Source organism: Haemaphysalis longicornis, unplaced genomic scaffold (genome assembly GCF_048455015.1).
Source record: "Haemaphysalis longicornis isolate Haplotype H1 unplaced genomic scaffold, Haemaphysalis longicornis Haplotype H1 scaffold_2, whole genome shotgun sequence".
Classification (NCBI taxonomy): domain Eukaryota; kingdom Metazoa; phylum Arthropoda; class Arachnida; order Ixodida; family Ixodidae; genus Haemaphysalis; species Haemaphysalis longicornis.
This window is the reverse complement of record NW_027526295.1, coordinates 44,066,341-44,087,237: the sequence shown is the minus strand read 5'-3', so window position 1 is coordinate 44,087,237 and position 20,897 is coordinate 44,066,341. Positions and strand designations below refer to the sequence as shown.

The window sequence follows — 20,897 nt, the reverse complement described above, 5'->3', positions numbered from 1 at the left end:
CAAGAGGATACCCAAAAACACAAGTTAATGTCAATGTCCAACACTGTAGTTTGAAGAGTTGGGGACTTTCGGTAGAAGCAGGAAGATGCCAGCCGTGGTAACTCCTTCGCAGGGTATTGCGGCGGGAAACTGTGAAATCGCAGGTCTACTGCGCCTGTTTTATTGCGTGAGCAATACATGGCCAGAGTTATTAGAACTCTGCGCTATCGATCCGTCCACAGAGGGTGCCGGAAGAACAAATAATTACAGTGCATAGACGTGACGTCAAATCAAGCTTGCAGCGCTGGCGCTGGCTCTTTCTCCGGGAGCAAAGGCTCCTCGCTACCTGACTCACCTCGGCCTCCACTAGCACGACCACCGGTCGGCCTCCACTTGCCCCAAGTGTCCAGAGCCCGAGACGTTGGAGCACCTGCTCTGCTCCTGCTCCCAGCATCATACTCCCCGGACAAAGCCCCGGGCACAACCTCAGCCTCTTGGAGCCCCAAGTCTCACGCTGGAAGACGTCCTGTCCCCCGTGGCAACTGACGTTATCGGTTGGGAAGCATTTCAGCCCAGCCTAGGCTTCCTACGTATACTCGGGGACAACTCTCTGCGGCAATGGGGAGAAAGCTATGGGAAGGGGGGCGAAGTGGCCGGCCGAACCACGACATTTCGCTGCGCAGTTGGAAGTAGTTCTACAAACATTATTCAATGCGCATAACTTATGTAATTCAAAAACATATATTTCTATTTTTCTAGCCTTGCATTGACAATGCCAATAAATCACCAGAATATAATTGCCAGTAAGCGTTACTTTTCTTAAAGTTTCGGTTTTGTTTGGTTGCGGAAATTATCACTGGTGGCACGGCGGTTCTCTTCAGAAAAAAATGGCGTCTTCATCGACAGCAGCTACTTTTTCCGTCCGATAGCCCGCCAGTTAATTCGCCTCAAAGGATTTTCAAAAAGCTTTACAACCAAAAGCTGTCAAACCATAACAAGCAAGTTGTCTGCAACGTGTACGCCCAAGTGAGACTGACGCAACCAGGACTCTCCGTCGTTTCCGCATTTCGTTCGGTTAGCCAGCTTACCGGCGTAAGCGAGCGTACGGTCACACGGCTCAAGAATGAGGTTTTGCGTTGCACCCCGAAGCCCCCAAAGTGCAAAAGGCTTCGTTTGTCGACTGGGAAACCGCGTACAAATACAGGAAAGACAAGAGTACAGCGGTACGACAGCTTCATCCTTGCTGCTCTCCGACGGAAAGTGCATCAGTACTTCATTCGCAACGAGGCGCCAACTGCAGAAAAGATCTTCAGCGATGTGACCAGCGACCCCGACATGGGGCGGCCGAAGCTGAGCGTCAGAACGATGTGTCGGCTTCTGAACGATATTGGATTTGCTTTTCAGAAGCGAAAACGTAACTCTGCGCTTCTGGAAAGGCATGACACCATCGTGTGGTGGCGGAAATATCTCTGGACTCTTCGAGAAATGCGAAAGCAGAAACGGTACATGGTTAAAGTTTTGATTTGTCAGACAGATAGATAAATGTCAATTCCGGCGATTAAAATAAAAACTTCGTATGTAACATTATTTGACAGTTGAACTGTAACAAGAAAAAATAACAATGGAAGTTCTCGTGCAACCAAATATTTTATTGCTGAGAGTTACTTATCAACACCGCTCCACGTGCATACTGGCCTTCACTTTATTTTTTTTCATGGCGTTTTTCTGTATCCCTGCCTGTTATTCGTATTTCGCTTGCTATTCTGGTTCAGCAAGTGAAGGGACAAGTATGCATCGACATGTTATAATAATGTATGGATAGCACTCACTGACTGGATTTCGTTAGCCAGGTGGGTGGTGTACGTTCTGCGACCTTTTTTTATTTTGGTGTTTTGCGGAGCCCCCAAGAACTCAACATACCTGCCTGCGTAGTAGAATGATGTTAGGTGCAAGCAATAAATGCCTTCTCTGTCTCTACTAACCGTTCTCCCTAAAAAAACTGACACGTATTCCTTTCATTTTCGCAAGACTATATACTACCTCGACGAGACTTGGGTCAGTGCTGGGCACACCGAGGGCACGGTGTGGGAGGACACCACTGTGTCTTCCCGTGAAGACGCCTTTCGCAAGGGTCTAACTACTGGGCTTCGTGGACCAAGTGGCAAAGGTGGTCGGCTCATCGTCCTTCATGCTGGAAGTGAGAAGGGCTTTGTGGACGGGGCATGTCTCATTTTCCGTGCGCCAAAGAGTGCTTCCACTGACTACCACAGTGAAATGAATTTTTCTCGCTTTCCTCCGTTGGCATGGCTGTCACTTCTGTTCCTTTCACTATACCCTTTTTCTTTCTCACTCGCCTTCCCTCTGACTAGGTCGCATGAAGGTGAACTCCCAGATACGTTCAATAATACCTCCAGTCAGTTTCCTTCCTCTTCTATTCCCTCGAATCGCTACTACTACTACATGACTCGTCTCGGCTGGTGTTCCAGGGTAACATGGAGTGTGCTCTCAAATAAACGGCAAGGAAGTCTGTAGTAAAAATGATGGTAACAAAATTTCAAAGCTGGCGGCTCACAAAAAGTGCTACAGGCACCTAATGCCCCTGCAAAGTGTGGGCAAACCTGACCACGGGAAATTTTAGAACCCAAAGCACGGTCGGTGCGGTGGGCGAAAGGCTTGCACGGTCACCGTAGATGAAAGCTTGAAAAGCCGCTGCAAGGCATACGCATCGGCCCGAGCCTCCAGTTTGGGGAGGAAAGGGCTGAAATGAACTGTCGTTGTTTTCCTGTTTGCAGGTAATATTAGGAGGTGGGCGGAGGATGTTTCGAGGCTCATGCTACCCGGACGAGGTGAAAAAGCAGGGGGATCGAAGTGATGGCAAGGATTTGGTTAAGGAGTGGGAGGACGCCAGGTCACATTTGGGAAATGCCACCTACGTCTGGACACGCCAGCAGCTGCTGAGCGTTAACCCCAACAAAACAGACTTCCTTCTAGGTGAGCACGGTGGGCGTATTTTAAGTCAACTCAAGCCACAGTGTTGTGTTGGTGGCTTATCTGACTTTCAATCATCAATTGCGAAAGTGTTAATAATCTGCAAAAACTCAGGATAGTTCTTTCTTGAAATGTAAGCAAGGTGCCTGCAGTATTTGCCACATTACTCTTATCGTGTGCCATGACCTTGTTGCTCTACTCTTGCCATTGATTCCAACTGAATGTTACAAAGAGAACAGCAAGAGGTGGGAGGGCCGGTGCTTTACGCCAAATAATAATTTGCCCTTCATCTGTAGCATTCATTCAGTGAGGTCTTAAAAATTACAAAACATAAGCATGGTTGGTAATTATTTCACGGCATAAGCATCACATATCGCCCCTAAAAAAGCAAGTCGTTAAATGTAGCGGCGTGCTTGCATTGTAAGAGCGTCAAAAGTGCAAACGAGGGATGTGAATTTGATGGTATCGTCCCCATTATTATATATCTGTGCACTGCTTGATAGTTTCACCTGACTGTAATTCACGCAACGGCTCTTCACGTGCTTCCTGAAAGCACGTGAACTAGTTGCACAGGGCTTCTGCATCATCAAAGTAGTGTGCTGCGATTACGCTATGCTAGAATGGTCGGATACAGTATGGCGCCGCCCTACAATACCCAGAGCTATACCGCAGTGATATGCAACTTCACGAAAGAAACTCCTTTGAACCAATCAGAAACAAGACAAAGTGTCGTTAATGGTGATGTGTGGATTCATACATTCGCAAAACAACACCCCCTGCTGCTCAATCCCCTGTGGACTAAAATAAGACGTGGTTGTAAAGCCCTTTTGCAAGCGGCGATCGCAATACTTCTCCGAATTCAGATCCGAGGCGCCCCACTGTTCCAACTAAGCAACCGTCGGAGCGGTTATTCTTAGGGTGCTAAAAAGCGTCGAAAACAACGTGACGCGTTGAATAGAATCTCGTGTACTTCTTTCCGCAAATTCTTTGATAGCCTTGGGAGGCATAGTAGCGTATTAATGGACACAAAATATAGTGTCCTAACGCTAATCCCACATAAAACGTTCCAGAAACATGCACAGCTAACTCTTTTGAAGCATGCATATGTTGTTTCAAGTGCTGCACAGGTCAAGTGATACTTCGATTGTCTTCTGCGCACTTACGGCTTTCCTACATGGCTGCCCAAGCTCAAACATGGCAGTGTGCTGCTGCGGTAGTTAATTTGATAATTAACTATTCTAAATGTTATATTTTCTAATTGTTTTAGTATGATTACCTAATATTTGTGTAAATATTTTAATTTGTAATAAGTTTTATTATTTTTGCTAATTTTCTGCAGGCTTATTCGACGCTGATCATGTTCCTTTCGTGATTGAGAGGCGCAACAGCAACACCACGAAGCCTACGTTGCCGGAAATGACCAGGGCCGCTGTGGAGCTGCTCAGCAGGTCGCCTGATGGATTTGTACTGTTTGTAGAAGGTAGGGGCTCGAACAGCTTGAGGCACGTTTTGAATAGCTTCAAATACGGCGAAAGATTGATGGCGTCATGGCAGTCATCTGCAGCACGCAAACCCATATGTCCATTGGGTATTCGCCTAAGGCCACAATCAACACGGTAACGGCTATCGCCGTCATCTTTTTGACGCATGGGCCATCAAAAATTGCATGACGCCTAGAGAATCGAAGTTATGAAGTTCGAGTCACCGTTAAAAAAACCACCTCAGTGGCAACTTGTGAAAGTAAAATACATACCTCGGTTGTTGCTTTGAAAGAACTCAAAGTCATTGACTAATGCACAACAAGGATCGCTCTAAAAGGCTACTGCACCTTCAAGGATCCCAATAGAGTTTTAAATATGATCAAAAATTCGGTACATCTCTTAGTTGAGAGATCAACGAGGAGAAAAGTTAGGGTTACCACACTAAAAGGCTTTCAATATTCACCGCTTTAATGGGTTGTGAGGATGAGAATGACTAGTGATTTGATGGGTACAACTTCAAGGAGTGCCACGAAAACTCGGATTGAAAAACGATAATGCTATGCATACAAGTAAGATACGGGAACCTGAGGGAAGGTTAAGATGAGTTAAAAGATTTCGATCAGGGTACTGGCGTTAATCGATCAGATTTAGGGGAAATACCTAAGGTGGGGGGCGACTATAGTAAGGAAGCTGTATAGCTTCCCTTGGTAGCCGTATAGCTGCACTTAGATGGATGTTAAACTTTGCTTCGCAGAATACTGGCGATGAATTTCGAACGGAATCGACAAGCTTGGAAACACTGTTAAATCAATATTGTGTAGAATAGTTTAACGGAGAGTGGGTAGAGGAAATGAAGAGATCTTGCTGCAATGAAGGGCCATAGGCCAACTGAGGTATTTTTCTTGTGAGGTGCACACGTCAACTTGTACCCGTTGACCTCTTACGTGCCTAAAAATGTTTCAACAAGCCAATACGGGCGGGCTCCCCATCTCCCTTTCATACCGTCACTTTAACTTAGACTTCCCTTTCCACACGCGCCTTTAGTAGCACGAATATTATTTTGCCAGGTAAGCGTTACCGCAAACCGTTTGAATATTTGCAAATGTTATCAATGTAAACCTTGACCCATAGAATTACATTAGAAAAATTACAGAGAGATACTTTTTTCGATTGTCAGTTGTACATTCTTCGTGTTCCATTCACCGACAGGAGCCCGCATCGACATGGCCCACCACAGCAGCCAGGGCGGTGCTGCTCTGGAAGAGGCCCTTGAGTTCGACCAGGCTGTAGCCGAGACGCAGCAAAGGCTCAACCCGAAGGACTCGCTCATTGTGGGGACCGCTGACCACTCACACTCCTTCGCAATGGGCGGAAACCCTGACAGAGGTACCAACATCCTGGGTGAGTGTATGTGCATAGCGCCATTAATTCGATGCCCAGTTGGTCTTAACTGTGTGACCGGCACACGACAGTTACCAATTTGAAAAGCTTTAGTTCAGTGCTCCGAAAAACAATCAAAAGAACTACAGAATTTTTTCTTAAGCTGTAACTTGTGAAAAAGTGCAACTCCGATGTTTTTCAAGGTGTCGGTTAGAGAGAAAATCCCTCAGCTAGGGGGAGCATCCCTCGAAAACATACAACTCGGAAATCGGGGAACGCCGCAGGGGTCGGTCTTATCCCCTACCCTTTTCAACATCGCCATGATAGGGCTCCCCAAGAGACTCAATAAGATAGAGGACCTACATTACACCATAGACGCAGACGACCTCACGTTATGGGTCAACCATGGCAGCGATGGGCACATTGAGGAAGTCCTCCAAAAGGCCATATGCGAGGTCGAAAAATATCTAGAGCCAATAGAGCTAAAATGCTCTGCGGAAAAATCGGAGGCACTGTTCATTGTTCCAAACAATTTTAGGAAGGCCTTTCGAAACGATTATGACATAATGCTGAGAGCCGGCGGAAGACCGATACCCGCGGTAGGACGCATCAGGGTACTCGGACTTTACGTCCAGGCAAATGGCAAAAACACAGAGACAATTAGGAAACTAGAAAACAGTATAGAGCAAATCTGTAGAATGTTAAAACGCATATCTAACAAACACGGTGAGATGAAGGAAGCAAACCTCCTCAGGCTGTTTCAGACCTTTGGCGTTAGCCGCATTCTGTTTGTTGCCCCGTTCCTGAAACTCACCAAGGCAGAGAAAAGTAAGTTAGACATTATCATAAGAAAAGGTATCAAAAGTGCATTGGGTCTTCCACCGAACACCTCGACGGCCAAGATACTCAGCCTAGGCGTCTCGAACACCATAGACGAGCTCATCGAGGCGACCAAGGCGTCACAGCAACAACGACTGCTAGGCAGCAGAACAGGTCGGAGAATACTAGAACGACTGGGTTACAAATCCAGAGAGATTGCAAAGGACATGAAGGACCTCCCTAAGAATGTTAGAGAAAAGCTAACAATATCGCCCCTGCCCAGGAACATGAATCCGGCATATCACGAGGGCAGACGTAGGAGCAGGGCCATCACCCTGCAAATCAGATACGGAGGCCGGCCGGACGTCCTATACACCGACGCCGCAGAACACATAGGAAAGAAAGCTTACACGGCAGTGGCAGTAACGGAAGACGGCGTCCCGCACTCGTGCTGCACAATACTTAGTTGCGACACGCAAGATGCCGAGGAGGCTGCCATCGCCCTGGCGCTTACTAAGCCAGGAACGAGGGTGATAGTTAGCGACTCTAAGTCAGCCATTAGAAATTACGACCGAGGCAGGATTTCCAACGCTGCCTGGAAAATTCTCGCAAATGCGGAAGTGACAGCGGAACAGGTAACGCTTATTTGGGCTCCAGCTCATCGGGGTCTCATCGGGAACGAAAAGGCGCATGCGGCCGCCCGAGGTCTTACTTTCCGGACGATCGCCGAGGATGCCCTAGACCCGTTTGTACAACCATCCCCGAGGGTAGAGGAACTGGGAAATTTTCACGAAATTACCCAACATTATAGACTAGCGCGTAAGGTACTTCCCCCGGCTAATCCACAGCTTAGCAGGAAAGAAGAGGTCTACTGGAGGAAATTACAAACCGGGGTCTTCGCAAACCCTTTATTATACAGCAAATGGCACCCCAAAGTATACGACTCTAGATGCAAGAACTGTAACGGCGTCGCGGACCTCGTCCACATGGCGTGGACGTGTCCCTCTTACAACAAACCTCATAGAAATACTGCATCCTGGGAGGTCCTGCTACTCAGCCTGACCTCAAGCACTCAGCGAAAAGTCATCGGTCTCGCCTTAGAAGCCGCCGTGTCCCAAGGGATCCCGGCCGACTGATGGGGGGGGCACTGAGCTTACTCTGGGCCTTTGACTGGTGCAAATAAAGTTTCTTCCTCCTCCTCAAGGTGTCGACTGGACGGTGACTTCAACTCGGGGACTGGCTTTCGTGTCCAACAGAAATCCCTAAATATGCAAGATAATGCAGATTGTAGGAGTTCACCCACTTCTGTAACGGCATACTACCACGCAAGAACGTACATCACGAAATTTCCACAGCCCCAATGGCCAGGCTCTTTTTCACATTGCAATCCCTCAGCAAGCCATGAAAAGACTGAAATGCTTTTCCAGGGGGTTTGTAGGGATGGCAGTGATTTTTTTCGTTCAAAGCATGTGGCACGTGACATTCAACAAGTGCTGGTCACTACGGTGATCATAAAACCTCTGCACGTTCGCTGGCTTACGTTGATAAAAAGATAAAACGTCTCAGGGTAACTGATGTTCCCCGCAATTATGTCTACCGCAAAACCATCCAGAGTCCATTTTTTGCAGCCTTCCTCTCACGACTCCTGGGAATGGCACTTTCCGCTTTGCTTTAAGCCGATGGGGGTTTCGCCGGTGACTGCTGAGGAGTAAACGCCTTTGAGTGGCCAGTCGTGCGTCCCGGTGTATTCTGTGTCACGCTGAGCACCCTGACTTACCGATGACTGCTAGCTGTGGAAACGACCCGGGGTACCAACCAGCTGCAGCAGCCACCTCCGCTTTTCACGCGACTCCGCGCACGCATAGGCGATTCCTAACAGGCCACACTACGTTTCATTGTTTGACTTCTCTAGTTTGCAGGGGGCTCCTTGGCTGTTGTTGGTGCGCAGACAGCCAAAATTTGGGACCTGGAACGTATGCATGGCTTGCCTCTCATAAGGGCTTTGTTGCCTAGTGAACCACCTAAAGGGACAGGCAACCGATTTTAGCCGAGTGTATTTTCCATATCCCAAATGAAAGCGCATCATTTAAAACTCCTTCACCCGAACTGATTTCCCTGATTGCGCCCTCGAACTTTTGACATCGCAATTTTTATATCTACGAGCCTTATGTGTTCGGCCAAAAGGAAAGCTGGAAGCCACTACAGTGAGGCGTGCTGCAACTTTATTTTAACTGCAAGTGAAATTTAAAGAGGTGTTTAGAAATTTGCCCCCGGCTAAACCGGGCAGCATTTCCTGCTCCTCCATGCGGTTTTTTCGATCACGCGTCGAAATCGACGATTTTGTTTGTGCACGTAAGGCGATGCCGCGTTTAGGCACTACAAGTCGCCACCTTTCAGACTTCAGTAGTTTTATGGCAAACTAATATTATTTCCGCCTGCTTAATAAGAAATCTCTTGAGGTTTTCCTAGTAAAGAAAACGCAGACTTTCGTACTATCTAGAGGACATGCACTCCACATCAGCCGGTTGTCTGTCCCGTTAAAGCTTTCCCGCTATATGATTGACGCCCGTATTGCCTAGGGATGTGTCTAGGTGATATACTTGGCCAATCTGTGCGCTCTTGAAGTGCGCAGGACTCGGTTTCATTTTTTAAATTGGCCGTAGCAGAATCCAAACCTTCACGCAGCTGGGGAGTGAGCAGTTAGATTGATTGATTGATTGATTGATTGATTGATTGATTGATTGATTGATTGATTGATTGATTGATTGATTGATTGATTGATTGATTGATTGATTGATTGATTGATTGTGGGGTTTAACGCGCCGACGCAACGCAGGCGATGAGGCGCGCCGTAGTGGAGGGCTCCGGATTAATTTTGAACACCTGGGGATCTTTATCGTGGGCAGTTAGAACTTTGGTGCATGGTACTATGATTACTACAGCAGAACCTACAACTTAAAGACTGGCGCAAAAATTATTTTTTATTATTTTTTTGCCATACAGGGATAATGCATGTGTTAGCAACAAATGCGCAGGTAAGCAAAAACTGTCGCTCAGATTCGAGTAACTTCGTTCTTTATTTTTGCGTGTTGCAGGTATTGCAGGTTACTCGAACGTGAACCGGTTGCCTTTTACAATACTTGCATACGCAAACGGCCCAGGGTACACGCAGAAAGCCACAAACTTTACAAATTCCGATGTCGGTAAGTACTTTCTTCAATGGCTAAACTTAAAATAATTTTGGTCACTTCTTTTTGTTTACGATTTTCTGTAGGAAATTGAACTAAACGTGTTTTTCTATAAAAAGAAATATTAACGCTCCAAAGCAAACATGACGAGCGTAAGCAAATCACGTTTTTAAAATGTTGATAGAATTATATTCAGTTTTAGCACATTCAACGTTTAAAAGCCTTTAAACTTTCTCTCCATGATGGGTACGTTCCTTACAGCAGAACAAACATCTAATTTATGTAATGCATTGTGCCAAAACTGGCGTTAATGCTTATATTGACACGCTTATGATACCAATCGATGTGTCTACACCCTTGTGACACACGCGAGCATGGTTCCTTTTTTTTCTGTTGCGACAAAGACGTAACCAACTGATAGGCGTAATCGGAAAAAGCAAAGCATTTCACCTAACGCAGCATCATCAAGGAATTATTTCTGGGATTTTACTTGTATTCCACGTTCCTATATGATTCTAGAGCGAAATATCTACAGTGCTATATCTTTCGGGGCCATTCATCGCGTCGCAAGTGGCTAACACAATCTGCGCCTTTAATTGTAGTCGCTTCGCTCGCTTAGATCCTCGCCGCTGCAGTACCACGTGATTAAGCGAGGGTGAAACGGCTGTTCCGCCAGAGCTTCATCGCTCAGTGCCGGCTAGGCCGTTTGTGCGTGCACTTCAATTCAAGCGAACCACGTGACTAAGCGAAGGTGACCAGCCACATAACTAAGAGACTGCTTCGCCAGCGCTTGGTTCTTTAGTCTCGCCATCTATGGCACGCCAGTGTGGATATCTTTCCATGCCCTTCAGTGTAAGCGAAAGGATGAATCCAATCATAAAGTAATTTTTTATTGTAGGGTTTAACGCGCCGACGCAACGCAGGCGATGAGGCACGTCGTAGTGGAGGGCTCCGGATTTATTTTGACCACCTGGGGATCTTTAACGTGCGCCGAAATCTCGTACACACGGGCGTTTTTGCTTTTCGCCTCCATCAGAAAAGCGGCCGCCGCGGCCGGGAATCGAACCCGCGAACTTGTGCTCAGCAGCGCAACGCCTTAGCCACTGAGCCACCGCGGCGGGTAAATCATAAAGTAGATATAGCTAGGCGACATTTTGCTAAATATCAAGCAAAGGGTAACTCACAAAACACTGCGTGCATTGTATCTGGTTTCGCTCGTGATGATAACTACGTTTCAAAGTGTTAAATATGAGCCATTTTTATATCGCGACAGCGTTATTAGTTGCATTGGCGATATTTCCTGGGTCCGCCAGCCGTCTGCTATTAGCCGTGCTCCTGAGGCGTCCACGGAAGTGCATCACTGCTGCTGGCAGGAAACAATTGTGGCAGCTCGATAGGAGCGTTCTTCCGAATAGGCGGGGCCGAGCTGAGGCCACTAGATTGTGGAAAAGAGGACAATGTACTGCGGGAGACACAAAATAAGATGTTGAATTTGGGCTGCCGGCGCACCTGCGTTATAACGTTATGACATTCGTGTGTTCGGCCGCCACAGTCGTCAGCCGTGCTAGCAAGGAAGGAAGCAACAGTACTGGAAATGACGGAAGTTAACCAGGGAACTGCACGATTGGTTAACCTGCACGTGAGAATTGGGATACGGGAAATAATTACGCTACCGCCAAAGCTCCTCCACTGCCTGAAGTCATGCCTCCGCCAACATTGTGTTACCTCTCTAAAAATGGGGCAAATTTAGCCATGGGCACCAAACCAGTAAAAAGTAACAGTGTTGCAGTTACAGTTACCAACACCAAACAAGTAACAGTATTACAGTTACAGTTAGAGCTTCCAAAAGTAACTTGTTACAGTTAGAGTGAGTCTAACACGGATATATCGAACTCCAAGGGATCACGAAATAGTTTGATATACCGACAACTCGAAATATAAAATACGCCGGTCTGAAGATTATCTGATAAGTCCGCACATCACTTAGAGTGTTCCGATATTGTGACAATCGATATCTCACCTATTTGTTCTTAACAGCACGAACAATTCCAACCACAGCGCGGCGACCTTAAAATGAAAAAAACTCTGTGGGATCCGCTTTTTTCTTCATCTGTGCCACAAAGTTCATCACGTTGCCTTTAATCTTACGAACTCCATCCAACTGAAGAAATGCGGCGTTGTACACTGTGCCACAACAGTGGCGAATATGAACAGTGGCGCCATCGGATGCCGTAGGCAGTGAGAGCGTTGTCAGGGCCGCTAGTTGTTTCCGCTTCTTCAGCATCGGTGATGACCGCCACATCCTGCCAATCTTAGTCACCACTTACGAAGCCCTGCGCCGTTGTGTGATCGAAAATGGGGCATGGGAATGCTGACACCTCTCAAAATTCACTCTCGACGCATTCAGTGGCGCCGTGTCCGGTATCCGAACAATTCTCGCCTGGAGCCGCACCGCAAGGCCGCTTTGCACACGACACGCTCCGGATCGACCGGGCCGTGAGAGGTCTGCCTTGAATTTTACGTCAGTTTTGAAGCGCAGCATCGTGCCCACAAATGCGGCAAGAAATTTCCAATACCTCTGCAGCGAACACCTTTTGACCCACCTGTACCCGTCGAATAATGTCCGAATCCGTCACTAAATCCAAGTTCTGTTTTTTTCTGCACCATGGCTCCGAAACGCCTGCCCCGGGCAAAATACACACGCGACACGCCGCATCGGTGCCCCTGAGTGAGACAGCACTGGTAACCGCTAGCTAGAGCGCGATGAAAAGAATGCTAGAAACCTAGCGCTTCAGGACGGTTTCTCCTTGGTTACCTTTTTAAATTTCGATCTCAATCACCCCCCGCCATCTCGCTGCAATGCGGCTGGCCCCCATGCAAGCGTGTAAGCAGGTGTTGAAGGTCATCGAAGCGAAGCCACACCACTTCCTCTACACGGATCGCGGAAACGCCCGCGAAAAGTCGTCATAATCGCATACATTATGTCACGAGAAGAGAATTTGCTGGGAAACTTGGGGTGCAGCGCTCAATACATGGAATGTGCCCGTGATCGGGAGCTCGATACACGCGTACAACAGCCCTATAGGGACCGGGCGGCCGTTGTATGGCACCACCGTCGTTTCAGCGAACAGCGCCGCCCGTGGCGAACCGCTCGTTAGTAGAATGCCGGTGGCGGTCAGCGCAGCGTAGTTGTGCATGGATTTTTGTCATTTTTCTGCGGTGCGGCTTGCAAAGCGTACGTAACTACGTGCATTTTTCGGATCGGTAGATCTTGAGCGTGGATGTGAAGTTTACGATGCATGCCATGTGTGTTATTTACGCCCATGTGTGTTATTTACAAATAGCAGACGACGATCAATGCGCCAAGCTGGAAGTCAAGCTGGAAGTGAAAGTTCGTTGCTTCATGCAATTTTTTCATGCCTGCATGCAGTTTCGCGAATTGAGGAGTAAGTTGCCCCTAACGCTAAATGCTCCCACAAAGCCGGTGTGTGCAGCCGATCTAGGAATGCTTTCGGCGCTGGCCTTTGGCAGTTGATGACGAAAGGGCGTCGACGTCGTGCACAAGCGAAAGACAAAGTTCGGGGGTGTCTTCGAAGATTTACCTCAAAACAGAAATTGTGACGGACGGCGCTTCCGTAACTTCATTACCTACGGCTGAAACGTGTTTAATTTCACATAAATGCTCTTACTACAATAATAGGGAATCGTTGGTAGAATAAGTACCGCATGATAGTAGAACGTTATTGCTTGTCGTGGAGAAGCATTGCTTTACAAGAATTGCAATGGTTGCTGGTTAGTTGGTAAATGGTTTTTCAAAAACAAATTCCTGCGTGACTGAAAGACGCAAGACAGGAGGGCGCCCGAAACCTGTACTCAGCTTCACAACTGAATGCTGCGGTCGGTTTACAAGCTGCCACCTACGCTTGAAAAATCATGCACACCTCCATCTAACGACGATCATGGTTTATCGCAAAGCTCCATCGTATGGGTTTCCTTGGTTGCCTCTTGGATTTAAACTTTGACTAGTTAAGCGTCGAATCTGACCAGCACGCACTTTGGTCTTTTGATCGCAGCGTCTTTGACTTTGACCATTTTCCATTCGATTTCACTCGAAGAAAGCTTTCTGTTCAAACATCATAATCATTAGACGGAGGGCTAGATGATTTTGCAGTTTAATTTTGAACTTCCATGCCCCCTCTCCAAATCTAAACTTTTTCCAGCGTGTCGGAAATGTGTCTGTGGTGGAGGACTCGGGCTCATGCACCCATATTTGAGGCAACTAATCGCGCGTTTTTGGTGTCTTCACCAGGCATTACAACGATTTTTTAGGTACTATGTAAAGAATACTTAAGCATTAAAAACACTGGCTGATGTTAACACTGCCACATTTTTTTTAACTATCGGTGCCAGCCTTTATTCTACGCAGGTGATAAAACGGGAACAGGAGGAGGTATATAGTTTGTAGCTTGGGCTGTTGAGTTGGTGAATAACTTTGGGTCTTGATAAAATCACCACCACAAACGTGCGATTACCACTTCGGCTTTCAGGCTCCCATGCTGTCACAGTGTCGCTTACTTAAACCGAAGGTACAAAGCTCACGGTTACAGAAAGTGTAAACTACCGCAACATTTCTACGGCTACATGGTAATCCATCTCGGATGCAGGTGCCTTTCTATTTAAAGCACACGTATCGGGATATCCCAGCGCTAAGGCTGGCGTGGAAACCGTAGCCATTGAAACCAGTGAAGATAATTTAAAGTGGTAGAAATGAATTCTAATATTGATAATAGTTTTATTCCTACTCAGATAGCGCGCAGCCAGGCGCATAGAGCTGAAAAAGCGCTGGTGTCAATGTAGCCCTTCCCCAACCTTACAAGCATCCAATAAGTTTGCGTAGCCGTTAGTGCATTTGAGAAGAAACTAATACTAATAATATTAGTTTTACTCGTACTCAGAACGGGTGGAGCCAAGCGCAGATCGCTCCAAAAAGCGCTCATGTCATTGCAGCCGATACCCAACTTTAGACACGTCCGACAACTTTACGTAGTCATTACTGCATCTAAGAACCCAACACATCTGCCTAGACTTCGTTTCATCTCACATGTCTGCTCACAACGCCACCAAAACATACAAAGCACCAAAGCAAACACGACAAAAACAACGGGAGGCTTTGTAGTCCAATGCACCGGCTCATTCCACTGACGAAGGGAGCGCCGAGTGGTGGCGCCACCCCTCCAGCTGCCCGGTCCCTATACTTTTGCGCGGAATTTTCAAAGGGATTTGAGACTGTTCGATATAAACGATGGTTCGGAGTGTCCGAGTTCGATATATTTATGTCCGTACTGGGAAAAATATACCCTCGTCACTTCTCCGTTACTGTACGAAACTATGCAATATATCACAAAGAAATGATGAAGTTGATTTATTCTCATGCTTCACCCAATGTTTCTAGTCCGCAGTGCGCGCGCAGGTACTCAAAAAACTTCGCCGAAATTCTTCAGTTCCATAATTCAGTGTAATGGATTTAAAAATTTGCCTTCGCCTAGTCCCCATTGAACAGCTCCCGCCCTTCGTATGTCATGTGGTAAGAAGGTGTGGGGTGGGAAAAGGAGGAGCTCATGCCCGACGGCACATTGGCCCGAGAAGAGAATGATTGAAGAATAGACGAATAGAAAGAAGGATCAGCTTACGGGATGGCGAGAGGGATTTTGAAGGGACCAATCAAGAAGATGCACAGGGTGATCGAAGAGGTGGAAAAGGTTAGTTGGACCAACAACAGGGAGCATCACGCGGGACAATGGGAGCTGAAGAGGTGGACGACGAAGTTGGAGAAGGGAGTAGCGCACGAGGTGTTAGGGCGAACGGTGGCCAGTTCGGGTCGAGTATGGGGGCTTTCAGGTGGTTATGCTACCCCCGGGACAAGAGCTGGCGGACCGGCATTGGGCCCCCTTGGCCCTGAAAGCGCCCTTTCGTGAGAGCGCACCGGCGGAATCGCAACGCCGGCGACCTGAATGGCCGTGCCCCACAACGCACCAGCGGCTCGCACCTTTGGCAGCGGGCAGCTCGGAGTAACCTATTGCTAGCGGCTTTGCACAGCTAGCCTCCTGCTGAGCCGTGCTCCTCAAGGAACCTGTGGCATCGCACCACGGTCATTCAGACCACTGACGACCAGGACGGGGCATTGCGACTGCGACGTGCGGCTACGTTCGGCAACGCGTAAGCCAGTCGACCCTCTGCGCCACGTCATCGGCATCGAACCGGGACTTGTTTCACTTTGGCAGAGACAGTAATGAATGAAAAGAGTCGGTCGTAGGAAGGTTCGAGTGCATGAGTGGAGCTGTGCGAAAAGGGATAGAGTAGTTTGGAAGTTCGTAGAGTTAGCGCACGCTACCAAGGTGTCCCGCAGACAACCAGCTAAGGCCTGTAAGACGAACGGATGGCTCCGTAATCAGCCCCCCGGCCAAGGTGGCGTCGGCCAAACGATATGCAGTGAGTTCGCCTCGGGAGTAGCCAAAGTACCAGCGCCAGAGGAGAGCGAAAGCGCAGGCGCGCAAAGAAGACAAAGGGGAAGAAATCGTGCGAGTCGTGCACAATCGAGAGAAATCTGGAAGTGGAGAAGGACTGGAGACAGGTCACGGGTCATATGGCAGAGAGACGAGTGAACATTGGTGGTGCAAACCGAGATGACAGTGTATTGAAGTGGGCTGAATGGAAACAGCGGAAGAAGGTGAAGATGAAGTCAGAGCTCAAGAAAGCCGGTTAAAATCAGGAAGATGACTGAAGAGACATTGGACTCATAAGTGAATATGACAAACAGGTTGTGTATTAAGGTAAAGTATAAATGTTGTGGCACCGTGCAGACTAGGTGTTGTAGGGGTATGAAGTGTACATGGAAAGGAGGTAGTTGAGAAGTGTAGATTGATTAAGATGTTTCAAGCTTGATATTTATTGATGTGGTTTATTTTGGTGATGTTACGGCAGACTGCATGAGTAGATTAGTGTAAGAGGATGAGGAAGAGTAGTCTGCTAGTGCTACGTGTTATGAATGAATTTAGGATTTGAAGTTGGTTTTGGTGAAGAGTGAACTCGGTGTGGGATGAATATTAGTAGTTTAGTACGACTGATGTATTAACTTCTAGGTCTGATTGTGTTGTGACGTGTGGACTGCGGACTTTGTTTCCACGAACTCGAGTGGTGCATAGCAGTTTTTTAAGAAAAAAAAATCTTTACACAAAGTAAGATCAGGGGCAGCCCTTACGGAGGACGTGCTCGCAAAGTGGCGGGCATACGTTCCCCACGCTCACGACACCTGAGAGAACCCCTCGAGAACTCCAGGGAGACTACCATCGTGACCTGCTCCTCGTGTCACGCGCCAACAAGGCCCACAATGAAGCACATGCTGTGGGAGTGCTCGGGGCTCGGGGCGGAGAGAAGAGCTCATCTTCCGCCGTACATCAAGACCCTCCAGGAGTGGGCATCGCCTCCTCTGGGCCGAGCTCACCCAAGAGAGACTGTTATGTCCCTGTGGACTTTTGCTTGTACCACGGGGATACATAAGAGAATGTAGACGCTCTCACCTTCTTTACCACCTTTCCCATCCCTGACTAGACCCTGAGTCTCCCCTTCCGAATAAGAATTATAATAATAATAATAATTTGGGGGGGGGTAATGTCTGGTGGTAAGGTGTGGGGTGAGAAAAGGAAGAGCCCATACCCGAAGGGAGAATTACCCGAGAAGATGATAATTGAAGAATAGAGTAAGAGAAAGAAGGCTCAGCTTACGGGATGGCCAGAAGGATTTTGAAGGGACCAATCAAGAAGATACACAGGGTGATCGAAGAGGGGTAGAAGGTTAGTTGGACCAGCAAATGGGAACCTCACACAGTACATTGCAAGCTGAAGAGGTGTACGACGAAGTTGGAGTAAGGACTGTGGAACGAAGTCTTGACAAAAGCTCCCGGACCGGCATTGGGCCCCCTAAGCCCTGAAAGCGCCCTTTCGTTAGAGCGCACCGGCGGCATCACACCGCCGGCGACCCGGCGACCTGAAGGACCGTGCCCCACAACGCACCAGCGGCCTCGCACCTTTGGCAGCGGGCAGCTCGGAACCACCTATTACCAGCGGCTTAGTACTGCTAGCCTCCTGCTGAACCGTGCTTCTCAAGGAACCTGTGGCATCGCACCACGGTCATTCAGACCACTGACGACCAGGACGGGGCTTAGCGACGTCCGGCTACGTCCGGCAACGCGTAAGCCAACCGACCCACTGCGCCACGTCATCGGCATCGCACCGGGCCTTGTTTCACTTTGGCATAGACAGTTAATGAATACTAGTGACTATTTCACTACATTTGTGATAGTGTGAGGTTGTGCTTGTTTTTTTTTCTATAGTGTCATGATGCCGTTTGATTGAGGTTTGGTTTTGTAAATATATTGTGTGGGCATCGAATGCTTCAAAGCAAGCCTCATTTCTATGCTGCGTGAGATGCGTGACAATGTCATATCCGTTGAATCCCGCTACCCGCTCTTGGAGCTAAGGCCAACCTTTCACATCTTCATAGACGCCTTCATAAAAGTGTGCGGCGTACGCAGTTTATGAAACACGAATTTATCTGGTATGGCGTTCCCATTTGCCGTCGTTCTCATATTGGCGATGGGTGTCGCCGCTAACCTGTTTTTTGGGCATCAGTACTTCAAACTCGGGCTACAGAGGCATCGCTGTAGAGGCGTCAGCTCTTTTACAAGAACATGGTCTCTACAGCAGTTTGCATTTTTATGCCCGCGGGCCTCACAATCCGTAACCAGCTCATCTACTAACGATACAGTGAAATGGTAGGGCTTATTAAAAGCGAACAACTGTTTTCATGCTGAAATTAGGACTTAATTTGAAGACGGTCAAATGCTGATGGAGGCAATGCGGGGAACGCACATTCTCTTTCACGTGCGGGAACACATGCTCCTTTTCTGACACTGAAATGGCGGGATCGATGGCATTTGCACTGTTGTCACACTGTTTCACTGGTTCAATGTCGTTCAGCTGTCGTGGAATGATTGGACTATGACAACATCACCATGGCTCCATAGTTTTTCTGACTGTCAGTAAACCAGACTTAAATTTCAGCGAAGAAATGCTGCTCAACTACCTGTACACAATACGGTGTGCGCTCTCTTTTAAGCTTGAAATGTTCCAAGAACGAGGTTTGGTTCCCTATCGCGCTGTTATTCTTTGCAGCGCGGCCCGACTACGCGCAGCAGTCGGCGTTCCCGCTGATCAAGGCGACCCACGGTGGCGAGGACGTGGCGGTCTACGCGACGGGTCCCTGGGCCCATCTCTACTCTGGAGTCCACGACCAGACGTACATTCCCTACGTCATGGCATACGCCGCCTGTGTGGGTCGCTTCGCTGGCAGCAAATGCGGCGCCCATCCTTCTTAATCGGCCGGCAGCACTGCAGGCGTCCACACGGCGCTAATTTTCGCAATGTTGACGCTTTCACCACTACTAAACCTCTTTCAATTACGCCCCTGATAGTAGTCATTGGTGTTGAAATATTTAAGGCTTGCAGGCATCTTAAATACTTGTCGATCATGTGATTAGTGTTTTATGGAAATAAGGTCGATTCAAGTATACAGTCGAAAAGTGCTTTCAATTTAGGTTTTGTTTATTTTTAGTTACCGGATGCCCCGAATCATTACACTATAGGCAAATTGCCCGCGCCTTGTCGTAGATACCAAACTAAATACTTACCTTGCTATTTCAGATTTTGTCCTTCAATCAGTGGGCGCCACTAACTGGCAATAAGTTCTAATGCGACTCTATAAATGCCGCATCAAATACGTTCTTGTTGTTAGCCGTGCAATTCCACGGTGCATTGTGTGCGTAAATTCAAGGCATATTACAATAAAGAGTGTTTTTGCCTTATTTTCTTTTGCGGAATGTGTTAAAAATGCGAGGTTGGCCAAAAATTCTTAAGAAATGACGTACCAATAAATGTAATGCTACATTATACTTCATGCACCATTACTGTTTTCCGATGATAACAAACCTAATACAATTGCGCTTGTAACAAATTTGAAAGTTATGCAATTTTGAGAATAATGAAATCAGAGATCGGTCTTGCTTGCAAGTTAACCGAACAGACAATCAGCACGAAGGAGAGCAGGATAACTTAAACCGTCCCGAAGTGATTCTTGTTCCAGCCGTATATCTGCGTCGCTTACCGAAAGAAGTAGCTGGGCAAGCCCAACCAGAGTGGTAGCATCTGAACATTGTCATGATTGGGTCTGCGATTTCAAGCAGTGCTTGTGCTTTTGCACGGCATGTATGTATTTCTGTACATAGCTGTGTATGTCTACACTAGTTCCGAAATTAAACTTCCCTGTACATAGTCGTTTTGGTGTCTCTTTTGCGTTTTAAAGACGCTAGTCTTTTTTGGGCTACTTAAACGAAGAAATTTCTGTCTGTCTGTATGCTGCCTTTTTTTTCTTTATTGCCTTCTTTGACAGGGTCACAAACAAAACACACGCAAATGATGATGTGCACACTCATAAAGACACTCAAACTGCAGCCCTCCTTGGGCCAGCGGGGTGATTTCAGTATTCTTTCATTACCAACAATGCTTCAATTGTGGTTAGCCATGGAACTTCTCGCATGCCCAGACGAGAGAGAGACCTTCCTTTTCAATCTGATGGTATCGACGTTCTGTTTCCGTAAGTACTCGAGAGGCGTAGGCGATAACAGCGAAGTGGCCGTTCTGTTGCTTTTCGCGCAATACGGTGCCGAGACCATAGGACGACGCATCCTGTCGTTGCTGTACACGGCTGGAATTGGGCTTGATGAGAGCAGTTTCTTCCATTTGCCGAATGCATCCCCTTGTGCGGCCTCCCAGACGAACCCGTGCTTTGAAGACAGCAAGCTGCACAGGGGCTGGAGAAGTTCGGCCATGTTCGGTACGAAACAACCGAGGTAAGTCGGCATGCCCAGTAGCCGTCGAAGTTCAGTCTTGGAAGTTGGCCTAGGCATTTCTGTGATGGCTTTGAGTTTTCTCTCATCAGGTCGAACATG

The 20,897-nt window shown here is 47.6% G+C and overlaps 1 protein-coding gene across 1 annotated transcript; it reads left to right on the top strand.

The window, feature by feature from the left end:
* The first annotated feature begins 5,671 nt into the window (after nucleotides 1-5,671).
* LOC144167933 (alkaline phosphatase, tissue-nonspecific isozyme-like) lies at nucleotides 5,672-20,079 on the top strand. The gene is made up of 3 exons (XM_077697055.1): nucleotides 5,672-5,849; nucleotides 9,743-9,850; nucleotides 19,066-20,079. Exons 1-3 carry the CDS (start codon nucleotides 5,672-5,674, stop codon nucleotides 19,266-19,268), a joined length of 489 nt encoding a protein of 162 aa, XP_077553181.1. The 3' UTR covers nucleotides 19,269-20,079.
* The last annotated feature ends 818 nt before the right edge of the window (nucleotides 20,080-20,897 follow it).

Bases quoted from the DNA above. Each gene is read 5' to 3' on its own strand.
- LOC144167933 (XM_077697055.1), top strand. From the start codon at position 5,672: ATGGCCCACCACAGCAGCCAGGGCGGTGCTGCTCTGGAAGAGGCCCTT. The intron at 5,850-9,742 runs GTGAGTGTATGT...TGCGTGTTGCAG, and splicing joins CAGAGGTACCAACATCCTGG to GTATTGCAGGTTACTCGAAC. The intron at 9,851-19,065 runs GTAAGTACTTTC...TATTCTTTGCAG, and splicing joins CTTTACAAATTCCGATGTCG to CGCGGCCCGACTACGCGCAG.